Source organism: Nycticebus coucang, chromosome 4 (assembly GCF_027406575.1).
Source record: "Nycticebus coucang isolate mNycCou1 chromosome 4, mNycCou1.pri, whole genome shotgun sequence".
In the NCBI taxonomy this organism is placed as follows: Eukaryota; Metazoa; Chordata; class Mammalia; order Primates; family Lorisidae; genus Nycticebus; species Nycticebus coucang.
Window position 1 is genome coordinate 87,667,894 of NC_069783.1, and position 25,607 is coordinate 87,693,500.

A 25,607-nucleotide genomic window follows, 5' to 3' on the forward strand; every position below is an offset into this window, starting at 1 on the left:
GTGTATCCCAGAACATCCAAGATTGAAAGATGAGAAACTAATCAAGGACACAATTCCCTTCACAGTAGCTTCAAAGAAAATGAAATACCTAGTAATATACCTAAAAAAAAAAGAGGTGAAGGACTTCTATAAAGAAAATTTTAAAACCCTAAAGAAAAAAATAGCATAAGATATTAATAAATGGAAGAATACACCATGATCATGGCTGGGAAGAATAAGCATTGTCAAAATGTCTTATATTACCCAAAGCAATCTACAGATTCAGTGCAATCCCCATTAAAATACCATCATCATGGGCGGCACCTGTGGCTCAAGGAGTAGGGTGCCGGTCCCATATGCCGGAGGTGGCGGGTTCAAACCCAGCCCCAGCCAAAAACCACAAAAAAAAAAACCATCATCATACTTTCAAGACTTGGAAAAAATAATTCTTCATTTTGTATGGAATGAGAAAAAAAAACATATAGCTAAGGCAATTCTTAGCAATAAAAACAAAGCTGGGGGTATCACCCTACCAGATTTTAGAAAAAAAAACATTGACATTTGGAACCGATTAGAAAACTACGAGATGAAACTAACATCCACCTGATATTTGATAAACCAAATAAGAACATACACTGGAGAAAAGAATCCCTATTCAATAAATGGTGCTGGGAGATCTAGATAACTACAGGTAAAAGATTGAAACTGGACCCGCCTCTCTCACCTCTTACAAAAACTGATTCAAGATGGATAAAAGATTTAAATCTAAGGCATAAAACAAGAAAAATCCTTGAAGAAAGTATGGGGAAACACTTGAAGATATAGGCCTGGGGAAAGATTTTATGAAGAAGACTTCCATGGCAATTGCAACAACAAAAATAAACAAATCAGATGGGTGGAGGGAGAGTAATTGGTGAGACCACACTTACACTGCATCTTACAAGGGTACATGTGAAATTTACTAGGTATAGAATATAAATGTCTCAACATAATAACTAAGAAAATGCCATGAAGGCTATGCTAAGCAGTCTGATGAAAACATTTCAAATTGTATGTAAAAACCAGCACGTTGTACCCCATGATTGCATTAATGTACATAGCTATGATTTAATAAAAAAAGAAAGAAAAAATAAATAAACAAATTGGACCTACTTAAACTGAAAAGCTCCTGTACAACAAGGAAACAACAACCAAAACAAATAGACAACCGTCAAAATGGGAAAAGATATTTGCTTATTAAAAATCAGACAAAAGCTTGATAACTAGGATCAACAAAGAATTCAAATTAATCAACAAAATAGACCAAACAATCTCATTATCACTGGGCAACAGACATGAATAGAACCTTCTTTAAAGAAGACAGATGAATGGCTAACAAACATATGAAAAAATGTTCATGATCCCTAATCATCAGAGAAATGCAAATCAAAACTACCCTGACATATCACCTAACCCCAGTGGGAATGGCCCACATCACAAAGTCTCAAAGCTGCAGATGTTGGCGTGGATATAGAGAGGAGGTGTGTTTGACACTGCAGCCACATTCAGAAGGTAATGTACCCATAGCAGGAAAAGTTCATGTCCCAGGAAGGATGGGTGGATGCCATAAGCTGCAGCACCCTCCCTGTCCTGTGTCTTAGAAGCCCCCTTCTGCCCACTTTGAGGCCTTCATCCATTTCAGAGAAGTCCCCAGGCCTCCCAGGTCTCCCAGGCCTCCTCTCCACTATAGCCAAGGTGGAGGCCCACAAAGAACATCAAACTGCCAAGAAGGATTTCAGCGCCTGCCCAAGGACCTCTGGGGAAGAGCCCCCAACACTCCTAGCTCCTGGGGGCTGGGAGTCCAGCAGAGAGCCTACCTGAGCCCTAGCCCCGCTTCCGTGTGGCCCCCCCTGCTCCCCTGTTCTCCCCTACCCCGACAACCACCTTCTCCACTGCCTCAAAGACTCTTGGCCCTCCTAAGAAAAAAGAAACAGAAAAGTGGGTTTTTTCTCTTTCTTTTTCCCCCTCCCCCATCCCTACCCATGGAGGCTTTTTGTGGAGGTGGGGGCTGGGGAATGAGGGGCTGAGGTCCAGAAAGGATTTTATTTCTTTAATATTTATTGTAACATTTTTAGAAAAAGAACAAAAAAAAAAGGAAAGGAAGAAAAAGAAAAGGATGCAACATAGCAACTGTAGACACTCCTGTTCCTAGTCCTCCTTTTCCACCTCCAAACCTCTCCCCTCTTTTTTTTTTTTTTTTTTTTTTTGTAGAGACGGAGTCTCACTGTACCACCCTCAGGTAGAGTGCTGTGGCGTCACACAGCTCACAGCAACCTCTAACTCTTGGGCTTATGCAATTCTCTTGCCTCAGCCTCCCAAGCAGCTGGGACCATAGGCACCCACCACAATGCCCGGCCATTTTTTTGTTGCAGTTTGGCCGGGGCTGGGTTTGAACCCATCACCCTCGGCATATGGGGCCAGCGCCCTACTCACTGAGCCACACGTCTGCCCACCTCTCCCCTCTTTGCCTCCCCATGCCTCCGCCAAGTTCAAGGCTGAGTCTTTGGGGCCTCTTAGACCTCTCTGTACCTGCGGCCTCCTGGGCTTTTTTTCTGAATTTTGGAGAGTCTCTCTCTGAAGCCAGCCAGGAATAGACATTCTGGACAGGGTTGGAGGACAGGGGGTGGGTTTCACTCTCAGAGGCCCCAGCTCTAGCTCCTTTTGGCTCCTTGTCCTCCCTCCCTAACAAAAGTCTTCCTCCTCATTTTGCACAACCCTGGCAATACTGACAGATAGTCAGCTAGTACTAGAGAGGCTGTTTAATTGAGGATGCAGGAGGTAATGTCTTAAGGGCCACAGAACTGTGTTTGAGAGAGCTCTGAACCCCTCTGCTTACCACTCCTTTTCCCTGTCTACTTTGGGTTCACTTTGAATTTTTTCCACTTTGAGGGAACAGGGGAGGCTCTGATCCACTCACACCTCTCCCCACTTCTACCTGTTTCTCTTATTTTTGCCGTAACAATTTTCATGGTCATAGGATAAGAGGGTCAGTGGCTCCCACTTGTACCTTGGGTAGGGGAGAACCAGGCCCAGACTCCATATCCTGGCTGCCCCCTCCTTTCCTGGCATCCCCCATATACCCTTCTAGACCCTGATCATTTTCCCTGGCCTCTGGCCCCTGGCCCTGGGAGGAATGCCCCCATTCTGAGCAACCTTTCCCACCCTGGCATAAAAGTAATTTCTTTTTCATCCTGACCTTGCCAATCCTCTCCCTATGCTCCCCAACTGCCCCCACCATCTGCCAGCTAGCTCCTGAGCAATACAACAGACAGATGCAAGGCCATTTTTCTCCAAGCCATGAGGGACTATTTAGAAGGAAAGACACCCCCCACCTCCTATCCCTACAGCCTTCAGCCTAGTTCTGCCACTAGGCAGAACAGGGACTACATCATTCATTGTCTGTCCTCAACCTGATCTGAACACATGGTACTATAGCCCTCAATTTCTCCTTAACCTTCCATCTGTCTGTCCCTTCCCTGCCAGTGGGAAGTAACCCCCACTCCCACCCCTATGATGCTGTACAGAGTCCATTTTTTTTCTTGGAACAAATTTTTTTTTATTAAATCATAACTGTGTTATGATTTACTGCATTTATGGAGTACGATATGCTGATTTTATATACAATTTGGAATGCTTACGTCAAACTGGTTAACATAGCCTTTACCTCACTTAATTATTGTGTTAAGACTTTTATACTCTACTCTTAATAGATTTGACATGTACCCGTGCAATATGCACCATAGGTGAGGTCCCACCAATTACCCTCCCTACACCCAGCCTCCCCCATCCCTTCCCCTCACCTTCCTCTTCCTTCCTTCATTCTGTACTATAGTTGTGTTTTATTATTTGTATGAAAGTGTGGGTGATTATATATTGGTTTCATAATGGTACTGAGTACATTGTATACTTTTTCTTCCATTCTTGAGATACTTTACTAAGAAGAGTATGTTCCAGCTCCATTCATGTAAAAAGAGGTAAAGTCTCCATCCTTTTTATGGCTGCATAACATTCCATGATATACATATACCACAATTTGCTAATCCATTCATGGGCCGATGAGCACTTGGTCTTCTTCCATGCTTGGCAATTATGAATTACAAAATCAGTACTTATAAATAAGTAGCTTTTATATATGCCAACAATAGTCAAGCTGAAAATATAGTCAAGGACTCTATTCATTTTACAGTAGTGCCAAAGAAGATCAAATATTTGGGAATTTACCTAACAAACGATGTGAAAGATCTCTATAAAGAGAACTATGAAACTCTGAGAAAAGAAATAGGTGAAGATGTTAACAAATGGAAAAACATACTATACTCATGGCTAGGAAGAATCAACATTGTTACAATGTCCGTACTACCCAATGCAATATACAAATTTAATGCAATCCCTATTAAAGCATGACTGTCACACTCTAAAGATCTGGAAAAAAATAGTATTTCATTTTTTTATTTGTTTTATTTGTTGAGACAAAGTCTCACTATGTCACTCTAAGTAGAGTGCTGTGGCTTCACAGCTCACAGCAACCTCAAACACTTGGGCTTAGGCAATTCTCTTGCCTCAGCCTCCCAAGTAGCTGGGAGGGTGCCCACCACAATGCCTGGTTATTTTTTGGTTGCAGTTGTCATTATTTAGCAACCCCAGCCTGGGCTCAAACTCACCAGCCTCAGTGTATGTGGCTAGCGCTCTACTCACTGAGCTACAGGTGCCGAGCCAGTACTTTATTTTATATGGAATCAGAAAAAAGCTGGAATAGCCAAGACATTACTTGGATAATTAAATAATAAATAAAAACAAATCAGGAGGAATCACACTACCAGACTTCAGGCTATACTATAAATCTATAGTGTTCAAAAAAACATGGTACTGGCACAAAAAATAGAGAGGTAGATGTATGGAACAGAATAGAGAACCAAGAGATGAACCCAGCCAACTACCATAATTTGATCTTTGATAAGCCTATAAAAAAACATAAATCAGAGGAAAAAATTCTCTATTCAACAAATGGTGCTGGGTGAATTGGCTGGAGACCTGTAGAAGACTGAAGCTTGACCCACCTTTCACCATTAACAAAAATTGATTCTCACTGAATAAAAGATTTAAACTTAAGACATGAAACTATTAAGATACTTGGAGAGATGGGCGGCGCCTGTGACTCAAGGAGTAGGGCGCCAGTCCCATATGCCAGAGGTGGCGGGTTCAAACCCAGCCCCGGCCAAAAAAAAAAAAAAAGATACTTGGAGAGTGTACAGGGAAAATACTTGAAGAAATCGGCCTGGGAGAATATGGCAATTGAAGCAACACCAAAAATATATTACTAGGATCTGATCAAACTAAAAAGCTTCTGCACAGCCAAGAACACAGTAACTAAAGCCAGAAAAAGCCCTCAGAATGGGAGAGAAGATATTTTCAGGTTATGTTTCTGACAAAGGTTTGATAACTAGAATCCACAGAGAACTCAAACTAATTAATAAGCAAAGAACAAGTGATCTCATTTCATTGTGGGCAAGAGACTTGAACAGAAGCTTCTTTGAAGAAGACAGGAGGTGCATGGCCTACAGACATATGAAAAAATGCTCATCATCTTTAATCATCAGAGAAATGCAAGTCAAAACCACTTTGAGATATCATCTAACTCCAGTAAGAGTAGCCCACATAACAAAATCCCAAAACTACAGATGTTGGCATGGAGAGAAGGGAACACTTCTCCACTACTGGTGGGAACGCAAGCTAATACGTTCCTTTTGGAAAGAAGTTTGGAGAACACTTAGGGAACTAAAAGTAACCCTCCTGTTCAATCCTGCAATTCCTCTACTAGATATGTACCCAGATGACCAAAAATCATTTTACAATAAAGATATTCACACCAGAATGTTTATTGCAGCCCAATTCACAATTGCCAGGGTTTATTTTTGTAGTGAAAGTAGTTTCTGTCCCAGCCAGCAACCCAAGTGGACCTTTCTTGTCTTTTCTCTTCCTTCATTTTTATCCTTTTTTTGGTACATACTGTAGGGTTCACACAGGAGCAAGGGTGTGACTGGTGAGATAGATTCCCAGCCCCAATCAGGGTGGGTACAGTAGTATCCTTTGATCTGTGTGTATCATTCACTTTGATGATCAATCATTCAGTCCACTGATAGATAAGTAATCCTTTGATCTTGTCTCTAAGTAAATTGAGCCTTTCACTGATTAAAAAAAAAGAAAAAAGTTAGGAAATGAAGAAAAATTACTAAAGACATATAAAAATTAAGAAAAACCAAATACAACTTCTGGAAATAAAAAATTCATTTAGTGAAATACAAAACACAGTGGGAAATTTTAAGAATAGACTAGGCCAAGCAGAAGAAAGAATTTCAATGCTTGAAGACAACAACAAATGATTAAATGTGTTCTATGCATGGAAGAGAACAATCAATACCCACTAGGGTAAAAACACCCAAAAGTCATAGTTCACAGCTCTAATAAAACAATAAGAAGTGAAAGAATAAAGTTATTAGGTAACAGTCAAAATGATAATGAGAACAGTATTTCATATAGCAATACTAACATTAAATGTAAAAAAATGTTAATGCCCCCATTAAAAGATGTAGATTGGCTGAATGCATTTAAAAACACAACCCAAATATATACTATCTCCAACATACCCACTTAATTTGCAAAAAGGCACATAAACTCAAGAAAAAGGAGTGGAAAAAATATTCCATGTAAATGGAAACCAAAAGCAAGTGGGAATAGCTAGTCTCATAACAGTTAAAATAAATTTTAAATCAACAATGATAATAAAAGACAAAATGGTCATTATATAATGATAAAAGGATCAATTCAATAAGAAGATATAACAATCCTAAATATGCATGCACCTAACACAAGAGTTCCCAGATTCATAAGGCAAATTCTACTAGATCCAAATTCTACTAGATCTTTGCTTGTGATTTATTTCCAAGCAAAGAAATAAATCACAACACCATAGTAGCTGGGAACTTCAACACTCCACTGACAGAGCAAGACAGATCATGGTGACAAAAGATCAACAAAGAAACACTGGACTTATGTGGGACTCCAGAGCAAATAGGTCCAACAGACATTTATACAACATTCCACCCCAAAACTGTAATATTCATTCTTCTCATCAGTACATGGGATATTGTCAAAGACAGATCATAAGTTAGACCACAAAAACAAGTCTTAGCAAATTTGGAATAATTGAAATCATATGTAGCACATATCTTCTCAGACCACTGTGTAATAAAAATAGCAATAAATTCCAGAGGAACTCTCAAAAGTACACAAATATATGGAAATTAAACAACCTGTTGTTGAATGATCCTTAGGTTATTGACAAAAATCAAGAAAGAAATCAAAAAGTTTTTTAATTGAAAGACAAAGGTAACACAAGCTTCCAAAGTCAGTGTGATATAGAAAAAGCAATGCTAAGGAGAAAGTTCATTGGACTAAATGCTTACATAAAAAAAGACAGAAAGATCACAAATTGACAACCTAATGTCACACATCAAGGAAGTAGAAAAAGAACAAGCCAAATGCAAAACTACCAGAAAGAAAGAAATAACAAACTCAGAGCAGAACTAAATGAAATGCAAAACCTACAAAACTTAAATAAATAGGATTAATAAAACAAAAAGTTGGTTCTTTGAAAAGGTAAACAAAATCAATAGACCCCTTGCCAGATGGACCAGAAATAGAAAAGAAAGAACTCAAATAGGTTTAATCAGAAGTCAAAAAGGAAACATTACAACTGATACCACAGAAATACAAAATATCATCCATGAGTACTATGAAAACGTCTATGTGCACTAACTAGAAAAGCTAGAAGAAATGGATAAATTCTTAGAAGTACACACTATCCCATGCCTGAATCAAGAAGAAATAGAAATCTTGAGCAAACCAATAATAAGTAGCAAGATTGAAAGAATAAAATAACTCACAATGAAGAAAATCCCAGAAGTATTCACAGCCAAATTCTACTAGACCAGAGAAGAACTGGTACCCATCTACTGAAACTGTTCCACAACATTGAGAAGGAGGAGACCCTCCCTACAAAGCCAGTATCACCTTGATACTAAAGCCAGGAAAGAAAAAACAAAAAAAGAGAAACTATAGACCAATATCCCTATGAACATAGATGCAAGAATTCTTGACAAAATAATAGTAAACCAAATTAAAGAGCACATCAAAAAGAGAATCAAGTGGCGGGTGCAAATTAATAAACATGATTCACCACATAAACAGAAGTAAAAATAAAGACTATGTGATCATCTTAATAGACACAGAAAAACCATTTGTTAAAACTCAACACCACATTTATAATGAAAACCCTCATCAAACTAGGCAAAGAAAAAACATACCTCAAAATAATAAAAGCCATATGTGACAAACCCATAGCCAATATGACAATATCATGCTGGATGGGAAAAAAGTTGAAAATATTTCCCCTAAGAACTGGAACAAGACAAGGGTACCTTCTGTCACCACTTCTATTCAACATAGCTCTGGAAATCCTAGCCAAAACAATCAGGCAAGAGAAAGAAATAAAGAGCATTCAAATTAGAAAAGAGGAGGTCAAACTATCCTTACTTAGTGATAATATGACCTTGTATCATAAAGACTCAAAATCATAAAGACTCCACCAAAAGACTCCTAAAATTGATAATTAAATTGAACAAAGTTTCAGGTAACAAAATCAATGTATATAATCAATAGCATTTCCATAAACTAATGACAGCCAAGCTGAGAGTCAAATTAAAGACTCAATAGGGCGGCGCCTGTGGCTCAGTCAGTAAGGTGCCGGCCCCATATGCCACCTAAGCCCAGGAGTTGGAGGTTGCTGTGAGCTGTGTGATGCCACAGCACTCTACCAAGGGCGATAAAGTGAAACTCTGTCTCTACAAAAAAATAAAAATAAATAATAAAGACTCAATACTAGTCACAATAAGAAGAAAATAAAATACTTGGGAAAATGCTTAAACCAAAGAGGTGAAAGAACTATAAAAGGAGAATTACCAAAGCCTGATGAAAGAAATCATAGATGACACAAATGTAAAATCATCCCATGCTCATGGATTGTAAGAATAAACATTATTAAAATGTTCATACTGCCCAAAGTAATTTACATATTCAATGCAATTTCCGTCAAGATATCAATGTCATTTTTCTCATATCTAGAAAAAATAATTCTAAACTTCATAAGAAACTGAATAAGAGCCCAAATAACCAAAGCAATCTTAAGTAAAAAGAACAAATCCAGAGGCATTATATTACCTGACTTCAAATTATACTATAAGACTATAATAACTAAAATGGCGTAGTATTGGTATAGAGACATAGACCAATGGAACAAAACAGAGAACACAGATATAAAACCATCTACCTACAGCAAACTGATCTTCGACAATGCAGATGATATATACTGGGGAAAAGAAGCCCTATTCAATGAATGGTACTGGGAAATTGTAGAACCACATGCACAAGAATGAAACAGTACCTCTATCTCTCACTGTATACAAAAAATAACGCAAGATAGATTAAAGACCTAAAGACTTGAAGCCATTAAAATACTGGAAGAAATCACAGGAAAACTCTTCCAGACAATGGCCTACCCAAAGAATTTATGACTAAGAGCCCAAAGCCAACACAGGAAGAACAAAAATAAATAAATAGGAACTATTAGATTAAAATGTTTATGCACAGCAAGGGAAATAATTAACAAAGTAAATAGACAATCTACAAAATAGAAGAAAATATTCACAAACATTTGTCAAAGGGCCAATATTCTGAATCTACAAAGCACTCAAATCAGCAAGAAAGAATAAATAACATCATTTAAAAAGTGGGCAAAAGACATGAATAGAGTTTTTTCAAAAGAAGATATACAAGAGACATATGATGTGGCCAACAGACACATGAAAAAATTCTTGATATCACTTATCATCAGGGAAATGCAAATTAAAACCATGTTGAGATACTACTTTATGCCCATCAGGATGGCCATTATAAAAAAAAAATAGATATTGGAGAGGATGTAATGAAAAAGGAACCCTTATACACAGTTGGTAGGACTTAATTTAGTACAATATCTATGGAAAACAGTATGTAAATTCCCTAAAGAACTAAAAGTACTTCTACCATTCAATCCAGCAATCCCACCCTGGGTATCTCCCGATAGGAATAGAAGTCACTACCTTAAACAGACATCTGCACCTGGATGTTTATCCACAATTCACAATTGCAAAGATATTAAATCAACATAAATGCCCATCAAATGAATGAGCTGATAAGAAAAATGTGGCGCATATATACACCATGTAGTACTACTTAGCCATAGAAAGAAATTAATTCCACTTGCAGCAAATTGGATGGCACTGGGAAGCATTACCCTAAAAGAAGTATCATATGAATGGAAAATCGAATACCACATGTTCTCACTAATAAACAATGTGTACACATGGTCATAAAGTGTTGTGACTGGGAACTAAGAAAGGGGAATGTGGAATAAAAACTTACTTATCAGGTATGATGTGCACTATTCTGGTGATGGGCATAATAAAAACCAACTTCAGCATTTTTATATAATCCCTGTTACAAGAACACTTGTACTCCCTAATATTTTAAAATAAAGATTATTTTTAAAACAGGCAATAACGAGTGTTGGTAAGGACGTGAAGAAATCAGAACTCTCATATACTGCTGATGGGAATATAAAAACGGTGCAGCACTTCGGAAAACACTCTGGCAATTCCTCAAAATGTTAAACAGAATTAGTGTATGATCTCGCAATTACAGTCGTAGGTATATATCCAAGAAAATGAAAACCTAGTCCATTCAAAAATTTTTACACAGATGTTTATAGTAGCATTATTCATAATAGCCAAAAAATGAAAACAACCCAACTAATTAATATAGTATATCCATACAATGAAATATTTAGGAATAAAGTACTGATCTGTGCTACAACACAGACAGCTCTTTAAAGCATCATGCCTAGTAAAGGAAGCCAGTCACAAAGACTACGTTTTGCATGATTCCATTTATATGAAATATCCACAAAAGGCAAATCAATATACAGAAAGTAGATTATTGGTTGCCTAGGCCTAGGGTGAGGAACTGGGAGAAATGGGATGTGCCTGCTAATGGGCATACAATTCCTTTTTCTGGTGACGAAAATGTTCTAAAATTAGATTATACCAATAGTTGCAAAACTTTAAATATATTTTTAAAAAACCAACAAAGGGTTCACTTTAAATGGGGGGGTTTTAAGTGACTTATTCTTAGTATATCTGTTTTTAAAAATCATTCCACATTTTATAGAAGAGGCTCTTGCACTGGAATGTTTATAGCTACACAATTAATAACGCAAAGATGTGGAAACAACCCAAGTGCCCATCAATACATGAGTGGATTAATAAAATATGGTATATAGGCTCACATGAGAGAAAAAGTCAATTAAATTCAAGAAGGGTGAAAGGGGGATAGTGATTTTTTAAGTTCCCACCCAACAGGTATAAGGCAGGGGTATATGACATGTTTCCTGGGTGAAGAACACCACTACAACTCAGATTTGAACCTTACAAGTGCAAACAATGTAACCTAATTGTATGTACCCTCATATTAAGCTGAAATTTGAAAAAGACACCATTCCAATAAAAAAACAAATAGAACCAAAAATAAAATAAAATGTGGTGCATGTATACCATGGAATACTACTCAGCCATAAAAAGAAATGGTGATTTAGTACCTTTTGTAACAACCTGATGGCACTAGAAACTATTCTTCTTCTTCTTTTGTTTGTTTTGTTTTGTTTTTGTTTGTTTGTTTGTTTGTTTGTTTTTTGTTTTTCAGGAAAAATGGTTTAATGTGAAGTTATCCTCTTTTAACATGTTTGGTGTTAATCCTGGGTGAACCAGGATGGCCGCTTCCTGGCTCGTTCAATGATCCTCTTGCCCTGATCTTGTTCATATGGTGTCTCTTCAGCGCACAGCACCACAGACTCTATGGTGGGAGCCTTCTTGTTTCCCTATCTGTGCTCGGATTTCTGCAATCGCCCTGTGCACCCTTCTCATAGCAATAGGCGCAAAGGACGTGTTTCTGTTTCCAGTGAGCACATTCAGGACATGTGTCAATATTGTTCTTAACTTTAATAAGCTTCTGAGGGTTTCTTCTCCTGCAACGGTTAACTTCAATGGTGCGTCTGCTTGGGGAGCTGCCATCCAAAAGATACTATCCAAAAGGCTGGAATTCTCCTTACTTCCACTTATCATTTGCTAGTTCTGTAAATAAGATTGGACCCTGGATTGCTCACGCTGGTCCCCACGAAGGACTGGGAAAGCCTAGCCGGCTTTGCTGAAGTTTCCGCTGTAGTCCCTCGCACAGGTTTCGGAGCAGTCCCCGGACAGCCTGCCCAGGAGGAACCATCAGCACCAGCACGGCCAGCACCACTTTCCTCGCCAGAAACCACGGGAAACCATTCTTCTAAGTGAAGTATCAGAAGAATGGAAAAACAAACACCACATATTCTCAATTCTAAATTGGAACTAGCGCATCAATACTTATATGCACACAGGAACATAAAACTCAACAGAAATCAAGTAAGTAGGGGAGGGGAGGAGAAGTGGGGTTAATTCACACCTAATGAGTACAATCCACACATTCTGGATGAAGACCTCATTTATAACTTTAACCTAAAATGTACAAAAGCAAATTACGTAACCAAGTGTATGTATCCCTGTAATATTCTGAAATTAAAAGAAGATTGTTTCACAAATCAATAAAAAAGAAATGAAACTCACAAACATGAGTTGTATGTTCTTATGTTCCAATTAAGAAAGCATTCGAAGGGGCATTCCTAATCACTGACCTCACTGGAGCTCACTTCAAACTTGATAAAATCAAACTCCGTGTATTTCCTTTTTCCAAATTCTTTGGTCATGTCAACACATTCATGAGAGTTAGAGGTGCAGACAAACCATCCAGGGTGGGCAGCTGACTCCAGCGTGTACCGGGAGCCCACCTTTGCCTTATAAAAAATGAAGGCATGGCGTGCTTTTTCACTCTGGGTAGCAAGTTTGGTCAGTTTCTTCTTCTATAAGGTAAAAGAAATTAATTAGATAACACAGGTTTTGGAAGGAAGAAAACAGTGTGTATGCTCTTACACAGGAGAAGAAGAAAAGATGGAAAGCAGGGTGGTCCTTGGGGATGTTGGGGTGTCAGCCTTGGTACTAGTATTTAAGGAGTGATAAGTAATCATGCCTTCTTTTCCATCCCTCCACTCTCCCCAAATTAAAAATAAATTAAGAGAGACATACAGGCATCAGATGGACACCAAAATATCAGCATTGTTATTTTAAAAGTTAGGTTAAAGAATATGGCTTAGATCTGCACCCAAAATTTGTCTGTAAGATTTCTACCCTCCAGTGAAAGGATGTGCTCCATCTAGGACCAAGGTTTGCAGAGCAGACACACAGCCCTCCAGTGGCTGCCTCACACCCTCCAACCCTGTAGTGGCAGGGCAGGTCCTGACCCACCTGTACCACCTGCCGCAGGGAGGGTCACAGCAGGAGGGAGCAGCCCACACAGGGCAAGTGCTGGGCAGAGGCAGAGGCAGAGGCATCTGGGTGCTTTCAGCTCCTCCACCAAGTCCCCCCCATTGTGCGGAGTCCCTTCCTCTCCCCTAGAATGAGCAAGGAAGTAGGAAGAGAGCAGGAAAATCCTCTGATGGCACTTCCTAAAAAGCAGATGCTCCCATTTTATTGGCCAAGATAAGAATTTGCAGGGAGAATGAGAGGCACTGAGGGTTTGGAGCTTTTGCTTTAGGATAGTCATGGGTACAGGAATTTCTACCAGAACTCTCACCTTCAGCACAAGGGTTGGTTTCCTTTGTCCTTTTCGTTTGCAACACAGACAACGCTCTCCTTTAGAGACTGCCAAGAGAATCGGACTTCCTTTTTCTTCAGAGCTTGAACTCAAGTGTGTGGCTAATACAAAGAAGATCTCTGGGAAAAAAGACAGAAAAGGGGTCAGCTCTCAGAGTAGGAGAGAGTCCCTCCTGTCTGCTGGGGTTTCAGCCTGACTTATGGCCCCTCTTCATCTCACTGGTCCAACCTCATCTTTTTCCAGAGCCTGGAGACTGGCTCCTTCTTCCAGCTCTTCCACAAAGACTCCCCTCAGATCTGGCCATTCTTATAGACCCTGTATCTGATCCCTAAGGATCCCTGGGGCTTCTCCTCTCCACTGCAACCATTTGCTGGGGGGGGGGGGCGTGGGTGGGATAGTATGAAGCTAAGCCCACTCAGCTGGAGGTCTTTAGCTGGCTAGATGGGGACAGAAAACACAGCCAAGACTGAAAGTCACCTGCATGTACACCCTTTTTATTTGGAACTGCCAGGAGGTTCTCATGGTGCAGGATCAATACTTTGTGATCCTGGTCTTCAATGCTGAATTGCTCTGGTGCCCTGGCGTTCACTTGTGCACCTAGATCAAAATAACCAGAAAGCAACACTTCACATTAAGAATGGAAGACTCAGCTCTTTCTACTGCCCCAACTCCATCTTGTTAAGGGCTTTCAACACTCCCCTTTAAGACAGGAAGCTCAGGGCAGGGCCTGTGGCTCAAAGGAGTAGGGCACCAGCCCCATATACCAGCCCCACCCAAAACAAACAAAAAAACAAAAAAAAAAGACAGGAAGCTCAGCTGAAAGAGTAAAGTAATAACTGCAAAACCTCGGCTTCCCCTTGTAAGGACTCCCCTTACCAGGTGTTGGCTCTTGTCAAATTCACCTTGCATTAAGGACTCCCCCTACCTACCAAAAGCCCCTTATAAAAGGTTTCCACCCCCTGCTTCTAAGGGGTCAAGAGACTTTGAGGCATGATCCTCCTCTTGTTCCGTCTGATCAATAAAGGACACTTGCTTAGCTCAGCACCCGTAGCACAGTGGTTACGGCACCAGCCACATACACCGAGACTGGCAGGTTCGAACTTGGCCAACGCCAGGTGAACAGCAATGACAACTGCAACAAAAAATAGCCGAGCATTGTGGCGGGTGCCTGTGGTGCCAGGTACTTGGGAGGCTGAGGCAAGAGAATTGCATGAGCCCAGGAATTTGAGGTTGCTGTGAGCTGTGACGCCATGACCCTCTGATGTGGGGTGCAGCATCAGGAGGCCCCAGGAAGCACTATGCAAGGCTGAGCTGGCACTACAGAGGCTCCTTCAAAAGCCCGCAGAGCTTGCACCTGGACCTGGGGAGCCTCTTTCAGCTGGCAGGACCTGGCATAATAGTGGCCAGGGTGGGTTCCCAACAAGGACCGTTTCCGACTGGCCTCTGACTAGGCAGGCCACACGGCCCTCAGCAAGGAACTCAGACATTTGTTTGATGGGGGGCAGGAGTTCCCATGCAAGGCCAGTGACTACCAGGGCTGGTGTCTATAAAATGACAAATACGCTAACATGATAACACAGTAACAATCACACTGTGTATGCCACACATATAATATAGGCATCTGGGATAGGCAATTATAACATAGACAATGGTTCTAATGCGTCTTTCTCCTCTTGTGCCATAAGCACACAGCTCTGACAATTGTCTCACTGTGGTGTGGCCTTCTGGTCTCTTTGTGCCCAGGGAGTGGGGAAGGCTCCTCCTGGAACACCAGAGCTCCTGCCACCTCCTCCCTGCAGCCCTCCTTGGCTTCTCTGCACAGGGCAGTTTCCTCCTTGGTTCTATGACAGTTTGAAGTTGTCACTCCTACCTCTGCACAGCTAATGGTGCCCTTGTCTCATCACCCTATAGCACTGAGGGCTCCCCAGGAGCAGGTTCCACGTCTTACAATCCTGTGACCCCCCCCACACCACCTGGCCCCAAGCATTGTGAACACTCAGTGCTTATGGAAGGGATGATTGGCCCCAGGTGACATACTAAGTAATTCTACAATGAGAAGGGCCAGAGGAGGTGTGTGATTTTCAGCTCTGGCTTTTATCAGAATCTCCTCAGGAGCTTTTCTGGGCCCCACCCCAGTCATTCTGAGGCTCGGGGCAGTTGCAGGTTGATGGAGAGCCACTGACCTAGATCAACTCTGAGTCTTTCAATTCCCCACACTTTGGTGTGCAATGAGTCACATGCAGAGTGTGTCTCAGGAGCTCTGGGTGGTACTAAGGCTTGGCCTCTGTAATAAGCCCCAGGAGCTGCTGTTGCTGGTCTGAGGACACACTCTGAGGGGCATGACCCAAGGCCGGGGTTCTCAGCCCCTGCTGTATACTGGGAATCACCTGGTGGGTGACAGTTAAGACCATGGATGCCTGAGATTTTTGAGTCAATTCGTCTGAATCAGAAATCACAAGTTTCACTTCTAGCACCAGTATTATACCTTTTCGCCTTTCAAATATTAATTATTTCTTAAATCTTCTCCCTTTTTTACTTCTGTTTCCCTCCTCTCATGCCCTGATCTAGGCCCTCCTCATCTTGCACCAGCTCAACTGGTACTCTCACTCATCAGCACTGATGCCTAATCTGACCTTCAATGTCCTTCCCAAGGCCTCTGCAGAGGTGCTGAGGTGCCAAGGCACTGGTAAGGATTTTCTGTGAGGAATGGCTCTCAAACTTTCATGTATAACACAATAACCAGGAAGGCCTGTTCACAACAGCTGCTTGAGCCTCAACACAGAGTTTCTCTACCAGGAACTCTGTGCCAGGGGTGAAAATTTTCATTGCTAAAAAATTTCTAGAAGCTGAGGCTGCTGTTGATCAGAGGACCACAATTTGACAACTGCTGCTTCAAGATTTCAGGTCACGGACCAGACAAGAAGTCAGGACAGGCCCACCAGACAGGTTGTGTGGATGGCTCTCTGGCAGGGCACTGTGCAGACCAGGAGCCAGAAGCCTTGCAGCTGTGACAAGACCGGAAACACAACAGCACTTCAGCAGCAATGACAGTAACAGTGAGAACAAGTCTCACTGTGACAAGTCACTGGACTCCCTTATACACCTACTCTCATTTGGTCCTTGCTGCCATTTTAACAGCCAAAAAAGTGAGACTTGGTGTTCCCACATTAATCTATGGTAGAGCTGGGACTCTCAGCGGAAGGTTTTCTGTCCCATGCAGAAGGAGGTGATGGGCAGCCTTATGTCTGAGTTGGGCAGACAGATATTAAATTTCAGCATCTCTTGCATACTACCTGTGTCACCTGGGGCAGGTAACCCCTCTCTCTGCCTCAGTTTCCACATCTGAACCATGATAATGTTAACAATTTCCTCCTGGGTTTGTTGGGAGGGGTACATGGTGTGTGTGAGGAAGGCTGCAGTTCCAAAGACAGCCCCATGAGCTCTTTAGTCGGGGGTGAGGATCCCTGCACCCCACCAGCCAGTCACACACCTGTTTGTCATCACTGCTGTGAAGAGGTCAAGGTCACCAGCCTTTTGACTATAGTCAGAAGAAGCACCTGAAAGGTTCCCAGGCACAACATCTTTCTCCTCCTATGCCTCTTAGCAGGTGTGTTACCTGCCCCTCCCCGGGGAGGCAGAGGCCCACCCTGGGCTCAATTTTCTTGTTGTCTCTCCCAATAGGATTTCCTTCCACAAAGGAACAGCCTCAGCCCATAAAACACCCTTAGGTGTCACAAGTCTACAATTCTCCTCCTCACCCAGGTCCCTGCAGCACCCTCTCCCAGCCCTACCCCACTCCTGGCCTCCATCACCTCACCTGGGCCTTACCTGAGTGGGCACAACTCATGGAGGGGACACTCAGGCCTGGCTCTGGGGGGCTTCTGGCCAGATCTGTAATCAAATAGTGAGGTTAGCACATGTAATCAGGATTTTCCAATAATTTGGGGATATCAGGGACCATGTAATACCTTGTTTTGGGTGTTTGTATGCTGAGAAATACTAGAGCAGAGACAATATTGACATTAAAGGGATCAAAACACCATAGGGTGTTTTGCTTCCCTGAGAAAAAACACTGGGAAATACAGATCAAACAGCTCAGGGGTTGGCCTTCTGAGGCTTAGACAGATATTTGGGTCAAAAACCTGCTCTTATTGTTCCCCTTGAGCCAATAATAACCAAGTGCCTTCCTCCAGGGAGTGCTGCAAAGTGCTGGCCTGGGTCATTTTCTGCCCCTTCTCATCTGAGGCTTCTCTTCTGTCTGGGCAGATTGGGAAGGAAGAAATGCACTTGGAGGATGTGGGACCACCCAGCTGGAGGCTGGGACTTCAAAGCCCTGAGTCTTTAGGTAGAGATGACCCATTCATCTGCCACCTGATGCCCTCGGCCACTTGTGGAAAAGCTTCCTTTGCCCTTCTAGGATTTCTCGGGTCTAATCTATTACCCAGGAAAGATCTAAAGTTCACGTTAGGCCAGCAGGGAGGAGCTGGGTCTGTGCACAGCACCTAACAAGGTCTTCCTTTAGGAATTATACTTTGGCCCTGACCTGGATTTTCACAAGAATCTCACCATTTTCACAGTCCATTTTCACTTCTGAATTCTCCTCCAGCAAGGACATTTGCAATGTTACTGCTCAGCAAGAGATGGGATGAAGTGCAGGACCTAAGTGGACAGAAAGGGGACCACTTAGGGCACCTTCTCACCCCCAGGCACCTTGCCAGAAGTCCCTTATGCTGAATATGCCACCAGCCTTGTTGTCCGCTTGGAAATGCTCACTGCATCTGGGCAGGCCTTGCAGGGTCAGACCCTTCTGTCCATCAGTCCTTCCAAGCAGTGTTTTCCAAACCATGGCTCAGAAGTTAACACGTGTATAGTGCCGTGATATCATTTTTTAGGGATTTGTCATTTTATAAACATGAAAAATGGGGTAGAAAAGTTCAAAGTGCATTGCTGTAGTCCTAGGGCTGGCAAACTGTGGCTCACCAGCTGAATCTGGCCTGCTAAATATTGTTGTTGTTGTTGTTGTTTTAATAATGTTTTACTAGAACACAGCCACGCCCTTGTTGACATAGAATCCACAGCTACTTTGGAACTACAATAGATGAGTAAAGTAGTTGCGAGATCACTGGCCTAGCAAAGTCTAAAATACTTACTATCTGAACCTTCCCAAAAGAAGTTTGCTGACTCTGCAGTTGCCTAGTCTTTTCTTAATAAAAAGCATTTTCTTTCCAACCTCTGGCCATGAAAAACTGGGCCTCCAAAGGTCCTGGGGTTATTCATGTGACTCATTTCATGGGAGGGGATGGAGGAGAGATATTTAGGATATATATAAATTTTTGCACACCCAAACTTCATAAACAGAGAGCTTTCTCCAGCATTGTGCCAGGTCAACACAGTGAAGGAAGTAGGGCAAGGATTCCCATTTTGTACATAGAAAATCTGAAGGTAACAGGGGTGGGCATTTTGCATGTAAAGCCAATCCTTTGAGAATGGCTTAGAAGTAACACAAAGGGAACTAATAGGTTTTTGCAAAAACTAAGATGGGAAGAGCTTCAGGGATGGGGCAGCAAGGACAGTGAGCAGGACAGGATGTGTACCTGGTGGCTCTGGGCAGGTAGATCTGACAGGCTCTAAGACAAGAGATACCTTCTCTTTGGTTTTAAGTTGTCGGTTGTTTGGCTGTATTCTCTGCATACACAAAGCACAGGTGCCTTCATAGTTTTGAGGTAAATCAAGGGACAAAGGCCACCTGTGATAGTTCACACCTATCACTCTGACCAGATGAAGAGGGTCTGACTGCCTATCACTGTCAGCCTATATGCAGAGATAGAGATAGATCCACCAGGCTTTATTTGTCAGAAGATGGGGATTCTGGAGACCAGTGAGAGTAGCCTGTCCACGACTGTTCTGATCTAGTTCCAACATTACAGTTTTATACATTTAAGTTCAAGGTGAAGACCATGTTAACCCTTATCTTAAACAATAATTGGCAGAATCCATGACCCATAGTAAACAATAATCAGTATAACCTATGACCCAAAACAATATTCTAATTCAAAAGTTAATCTCCTAAATCAATCCACCTAAATTACTCAAGATAGGCATTTTTAGGATGGGAGCGTGACAGGGGGTGAAGGTCAAGCAGGACTTAAACCCACCAGACCAGCTGTGTCATGTCTGCCCTAGCCTAACAGACTCTATCTGATTCTAACTATATGTGCTTTCATAACCCCAGCCCTTTGGGAAGCTGAGGTGGGAGGACCACCTGAGCCCAGGAATTGAAAACTAGCCTGGGCAATAATATAGTATGATACCATCTCTACAAAACATAAGTTTTAAAATTAGCCAGGCATCGTGGACAAAATTGTGGGTTACATCTTGTTTATGACTAGTGAGACTTTTCTTTCTTGGAATTGCTTTTGTGGTTTTTTTCTGGATCTTGTAACAACTGTTCTCCTCCTCTTTAAAGACACCTCTTGCTTCTTTGAGTAACTTATAATCTTGGTTAAAGCTTATTGGTTTGACTTAAAAGGATACTTTAGTTTAAAAGTTTAGAAGTAAAAATGTCCATTAATCATCCTTGCTAAAGTTTACTCCATTCATTTTCACTCCTTTCTACTCTTTCCTCTCTGCTCATTATGGAGTTTTGGCCAATCAAGGGTGGCCAGCTCTTCCAACTTTATTTAAGTAAAGCATATGCTGAGCTGAACCACCACAGCTGTTTCTGTACCTCACCTTCATTTCCTGTATGTCACATCTTCTTTTTGGTCCAGGAATCACCTCAGCATTAGAGTCTCTCTGAACTTCTAGTTCAACTTCTCAGTTTGTAAATTGCTTTTTGCTCACTTAAACTCTATTAAATTTAATTTTTATCAAAAGTAGGTTCTGAGATAGTGCTCTCAGAGACCCCCAGGAGCACCAAGAGTCCAAGTGAGGTGCTGGCTGCACTTGTTCACGCTCTCACCACAATCAAGGCTTCTGGGGAAGTCCTTTCTCAGATCCCCAAATACCACTAATTTGTGTTTCTTTAACTCTGAATTTCTTTGGGAAAATTTTTGATCCTAACAGTGTTCAAAAATTGTGACCGAAACTAAACTGGTTCTGGGATCAGACTGGATCTGGTAATTAATTAGCTTGGATCCAGTTAGAGGCCTCAAATATCTGGATCAGACAGAAACAAACAGTAAATGGCAATACTTCAGGGGGCGCAAACTCCGGCTTTCAGGAATTAGCAGAAATTTCTATGTTCTTTCCATTTGTTCCTTTTACTTGTGTGTTAAGTAAGGAAAAATCATTGCCTAAGATGATGGAGATCGGAGAGCTAAAGTCAGGATTTGATGTGAAAATAGGATCCTTAGTTTCTGAAGAACTGAGTACTCCACTTTCTAGCAATGCCTACCTGTACATGTGTAAGTATTGGTTCTTGAAAGTGGCAAATGCTTATAAAGATGACAACATCTTACTAAAGACAAAACTGTTGCCTAGCTATTAATTGCTTAAAACAATAAAATAGGTAATGAAAGGATTGATAGTTTGAAGATAAGAATAGTAATATGTAAGAGTCAGAAAATTAAAGATTCTTTGCAAGAGCTGTAGGAGACCAGATGACTCAAGGGAAGCAGAAGCGAGAATTAAGCTTTGAACATCCTGTGACTGTAAGAAACATCTGACATAACATCTGGATAACACCTTGGTGATAAGGGCATGGGGAAGGGATTTGGCTCTCCTTAACACGCGAGCACAAGAGCCTGAGCATGAGTGCTTGGCAGTCTCCACACCTGTGATGCAAATAGCCCCGGGATCACTTCTGTAAGTAGCTGCAGGAGAGCTTAGTCCAGATTCATTCATTCATTCTCTCACGGACTCGCTCACTGTAACTCTTTTGCTCCTCCTGCTCGGAGAACTCCTGCTCGGCGCCCTTCTATGAAGACTGCTAAGATTCACTCTCCTACTAAGATTTTTCTCTCCCTCAAAGACTCTCTCTCTCTCTCCTGCTAAGATGAATTGCCTTCCAGCACCTAAGGAGAGTTGATCCCGAGTGAGATAGCACAGTGGCCGTGGTCGTGGCCAGTCCTGGGCCCCGACAAAGAGTAATTAGAACTACTTCTGTCTATATGTCTAATTGTGTATTTATCATTTGTATGCGATATTTTATTGCCAAATTACATGAAAAGCACTCTAATTGGCTTAAAATAATAAGCACTTAAATAAAATTTTATCAAAAAGATAGAAACTAATTGAAATGGTTTTTCATTCATGTGACTTTAAGAATACAGTAATTGACTTCTGGTCAACTTTCTTTTTGATTCTGTACACTTTGATTCACAATTTCTCTTTAACTATTATTTAATGTAAATCTGAATATCTCCTCAATACTGTGAATCTCTTTCAATATTCTGTCATTCTCTGAACTAAATCAGACTTTATAACCTTTACCCAGTGATCTGTTCTTATTCAATATGTTAATAATCTGCTCTGTAAACAGGGCTCTCTCTTAGACTTGTTCTTTTAAAGACTCTAGCTGAATGAGGACACGATGCCTCTAGGTCTGGACTCCAGTGGGTACACACAACTTTTGGTTAGGACAAATATCTCAGGGTACTCAAAAGCTTACCCCAAAATGCCTTGAGTCAAATTCATTATAACCCTTACTAGAACTTGCACATTGGTGAGAGGAAAAGCTGCCACTATTTACACAGACTCCAAATACACTTTTGCAGTCTGCCATGTAGTGGGCACAATTCAAACCTCTCATTTCTTTTTTTTTTCCTTTTTTTGAGACAGAGCCTCAAGCTATCACCCTGGGTAGAGTCTGTGGTGTCGCGGCTCACAACAACCTCCAACTCCTGGGCTTAAGTGATTCTCTTGCCTCAGCCTCCCGAGTAGCTGGGACTACAGGCACCTGCCACAACACCCGGCTATTTTTTGGTTGTAGCTGTCATTGTTTGGCAGGCCCGGGCCGGATTCACACCCACCAGCTCTGGTGTGTGTGGCTGGTGCCTTAGCCACTTGAGCTACAGGTGTCACCCTAAAACTCTCATTTCTTTTTTTTTTTTTTTGAAAATTCAATTATACTCTGTTTATTACAGGCTTGCATTATAAAACTCCCATTTCTTAATGTCTGCTGATACTCCTGTTGAAAATAGACCTGTAATATTCAGTAGATTGTATATTGGTCCCTGGTAGATTGTAAATAGAGTCTCTGTGGCCTCTTTTCCTTTTATATTTTTGACTTATATTTGTGCCCTATCATATGTGACATATGTGCAAATGGGGGATAATTAAGAAAAAATGTATATAGTTGATTTTGCCCTAGGACCTGCAATATCTCTGATCAAATTATTTCCTAATGCATTGTTTGTAAATCTCATCAAATCTCTGGAGAAAACCAGCCCCCAAAGGCCTAGACTATCCCCTTTTGGTGCTCCAAATTGATTTTACAGATTTACCTCCATATTTAGGCTTTTCTCTTGCATCAGTGTGGAGGTTAGGTTCTGTCCTTTAATTTCTGAGTTTTTACTTTGCTGCTGATCCATTGTGATGGTCAGTGTATAGAACAGGCTGAAGTATTTCCTGTAGAACTGATCTTGTTGTGGCAAATTTCCTCAATGTTTGTACATCCATAAATGATTTGATTTCTCCATCAATTTTAAAGCTTAGCTTAGCAGGGTACAGAATTCTGGGCTGGAAATTGTTCTGTTTAAGTAGATTAAAGGTAGATGACCATTGTCTTCTTGCTTGGAAAGTTTCATTAGAGAAGTCCGTGGTCACTCTGATGGATTTGCCCCTGTAGGTCAACTGGCGCTTACTCCTGGCAGCTTGCAGAATCTTTTCTTTTTCTTGACTTTAGACAGGTTCATCATAATGTGTCTTGGAGAAGCTTGGTTAGAGTTGAAGTGACCTGGGGTCCGATACTCCTCTGAAAGCAGTGTGTCAGAATCTTTGGTGATATTTGGGAAATTTTCTTTTATAATATTTTCTAGTATGACTTCCATTCCTCTGGGGCATTTTTCTTCCCCTTCTGGGATTACTATAACTCGTATGTTGGAACGCTTCATAAGGTCCCATAATTCTGACAGTGAACGTTCTGCTTTCTCTCTCTTCTTTTCTGCCTCTTTTACTATCTGAGTTATCTCAAGAACTTTGTCTTCTACCTCTGAAATTCTTTCTTCTGCATGGTCTAACCTGTTGCTGATACTTTCCATTGCATCTTTTAAGTTCCCTAATTGACTGCTTCAGTTCCTTCAGCTCTGCTGTATCTTTCCTATATTCTTCATATCATTCATCTCTTATTTGATTCTGTTTTTGGATTTCCTTTTGGTTATTTTCCACTTTATTAGCAGTTTCCTTCATTGTTTCCATCATTTACTTCATTGTTTTCATCATGTGTATTCTAAATTCCCTTTCTGTCATTCCTAACACTTCTTTATAGGTGGAATCCTCTGCAGTAGCTACCTCATGGTCCCTTGGAGGGGTTGTTCTGGACTGGTTCTTCATGATGCCTGGTGTTGTCTGCTGATTCTTCCTCATGAGTGATTTCTTTTAACTGTTTCCTTGCCCTAATTTTCCTTTCACTTCCTCTTGCTCTTTAAGTTCCCATGCCTGTGGACTAAGGTTTCGATGAGTCCTTTTGGTATAGGACCAGAAGGATGAGAAGGTTGAAGAGCAAGAAGGGATAAAAGAAAGAAAGAAGAGAAAATAGAGAAAGGAGGGGGGTGGGTAAAAGGAATATTGACCAAAAGAAGAGAGGCACAGAAAGAGGGAGACAGAGCAATATAGGTGTACAGTAGGGTATTGACGCAACCTTAAAAAACCCCAACCTCAGGGGGGGGTCTGATTGGGTGGTTCCCTTGAGGTCAGCAGCTCTTTGCCAGACTTGTTCAGACACAGTACCCCACCTCCACCAAGTAGAGAGGAAAGACAAAAATGCTATAAATCAAACCAAAAAAAGCAAACAGAAAACTTTATGGGATAAAATTGGGTGAAAAACCAAATAATAGGGGTAGAAACACTAGCAAAAATGAAGTTCTAGTTATTGAAAAAGGCAGCAATGGGAAATTGTATTTATACTAGGAAACTGGAGAAAGAAAAGAAAAAATCTGTACGGAAAAGGTTGAAATTAAAAAACAAAACAACAACAACATCAAAATAAACAAAAAACAAACAAACAAAACAAAAACAACAACAACAAAAAACAACCAAAAACAAAGCAGTATATATCTTGTTGAATATTGTCTGGGCAACAGGTGGTCTTCTGGGGTATGAGACGTTAATTATAATGCTGATATGACTGGAGGCCTCCGCTGATTTCTCAAACCACACAGGGTAGACACCCTAAGTCTCTCTTCAGCCCTCTTAAAAGGCACTTTAAGCTTCTAAACTTGCTAAGCAGAAGCTTTCCCAGGAAAGTGCTTATCACTGGAATCACTGGTGAAGTGGCTATCCACTTACCCAGTGTGCCAAAACCGGTCTCACTCTGCCCCTGAGGGTTAGGACTGCAAGGCGGCTCAGACCCCACCTTTAGGCTGCTCAGTCACTAGGTTACCAGGTCCCACCCAATCCTTGCTCTGCAACCCCTAAGGTGGACCTTGTCGGGGCAGTTCTTTCACAATGGCACCCTGCAGCCCACAGCCAAACACTATTAGCTCCATCTGACCAGCTCAGCGGCTCAGTCTGGGGTCCCAGACAACGCCCAAAGTTCTCCACAC

General features: G+C 41.3%; 1 protein-coding gene and 1 pseudogene across 1 annotated transcript; both read right to left on the reverse strand.

The window, feature by feature from the left end:
* Positions 1 to 11,917: 11,917 nt before the first annotated feature.
* LOC128584351 (39S ribosomal protein L32, mitochondrial-like) lies at positions 11,918 to 12,824 on the reverse strand (annotated as a pseudogene).
* Positions 12,825 to 12,874: 50 nt separating this feature from the next.
* IL37 (interleukin 37) lies at positions 12,875 to 18,517 on the reverse strand. Its single transcript, XM_053589353.1, has 5 exons — positions 18,469 to 18,517; positions 17,731 to 17,793; positions 14,380 to 14,499; positions 13,882 to 14,021; positions 12,875 to 13,111 (listed from the first exon to the last, which is right to left on the reverse strand). The coding sequence occupies exons 1-5, from the start codon at positions 18,515 to 18,517 to the stop codon at positions 12,875 to 12,877; spliced, it is 609 nt and encodes a 202-aa protein (XP_053445328.1).
* Between the last annotated feature and the right edge of the window lie 7,090 nt (positions 18,518 to 25,607).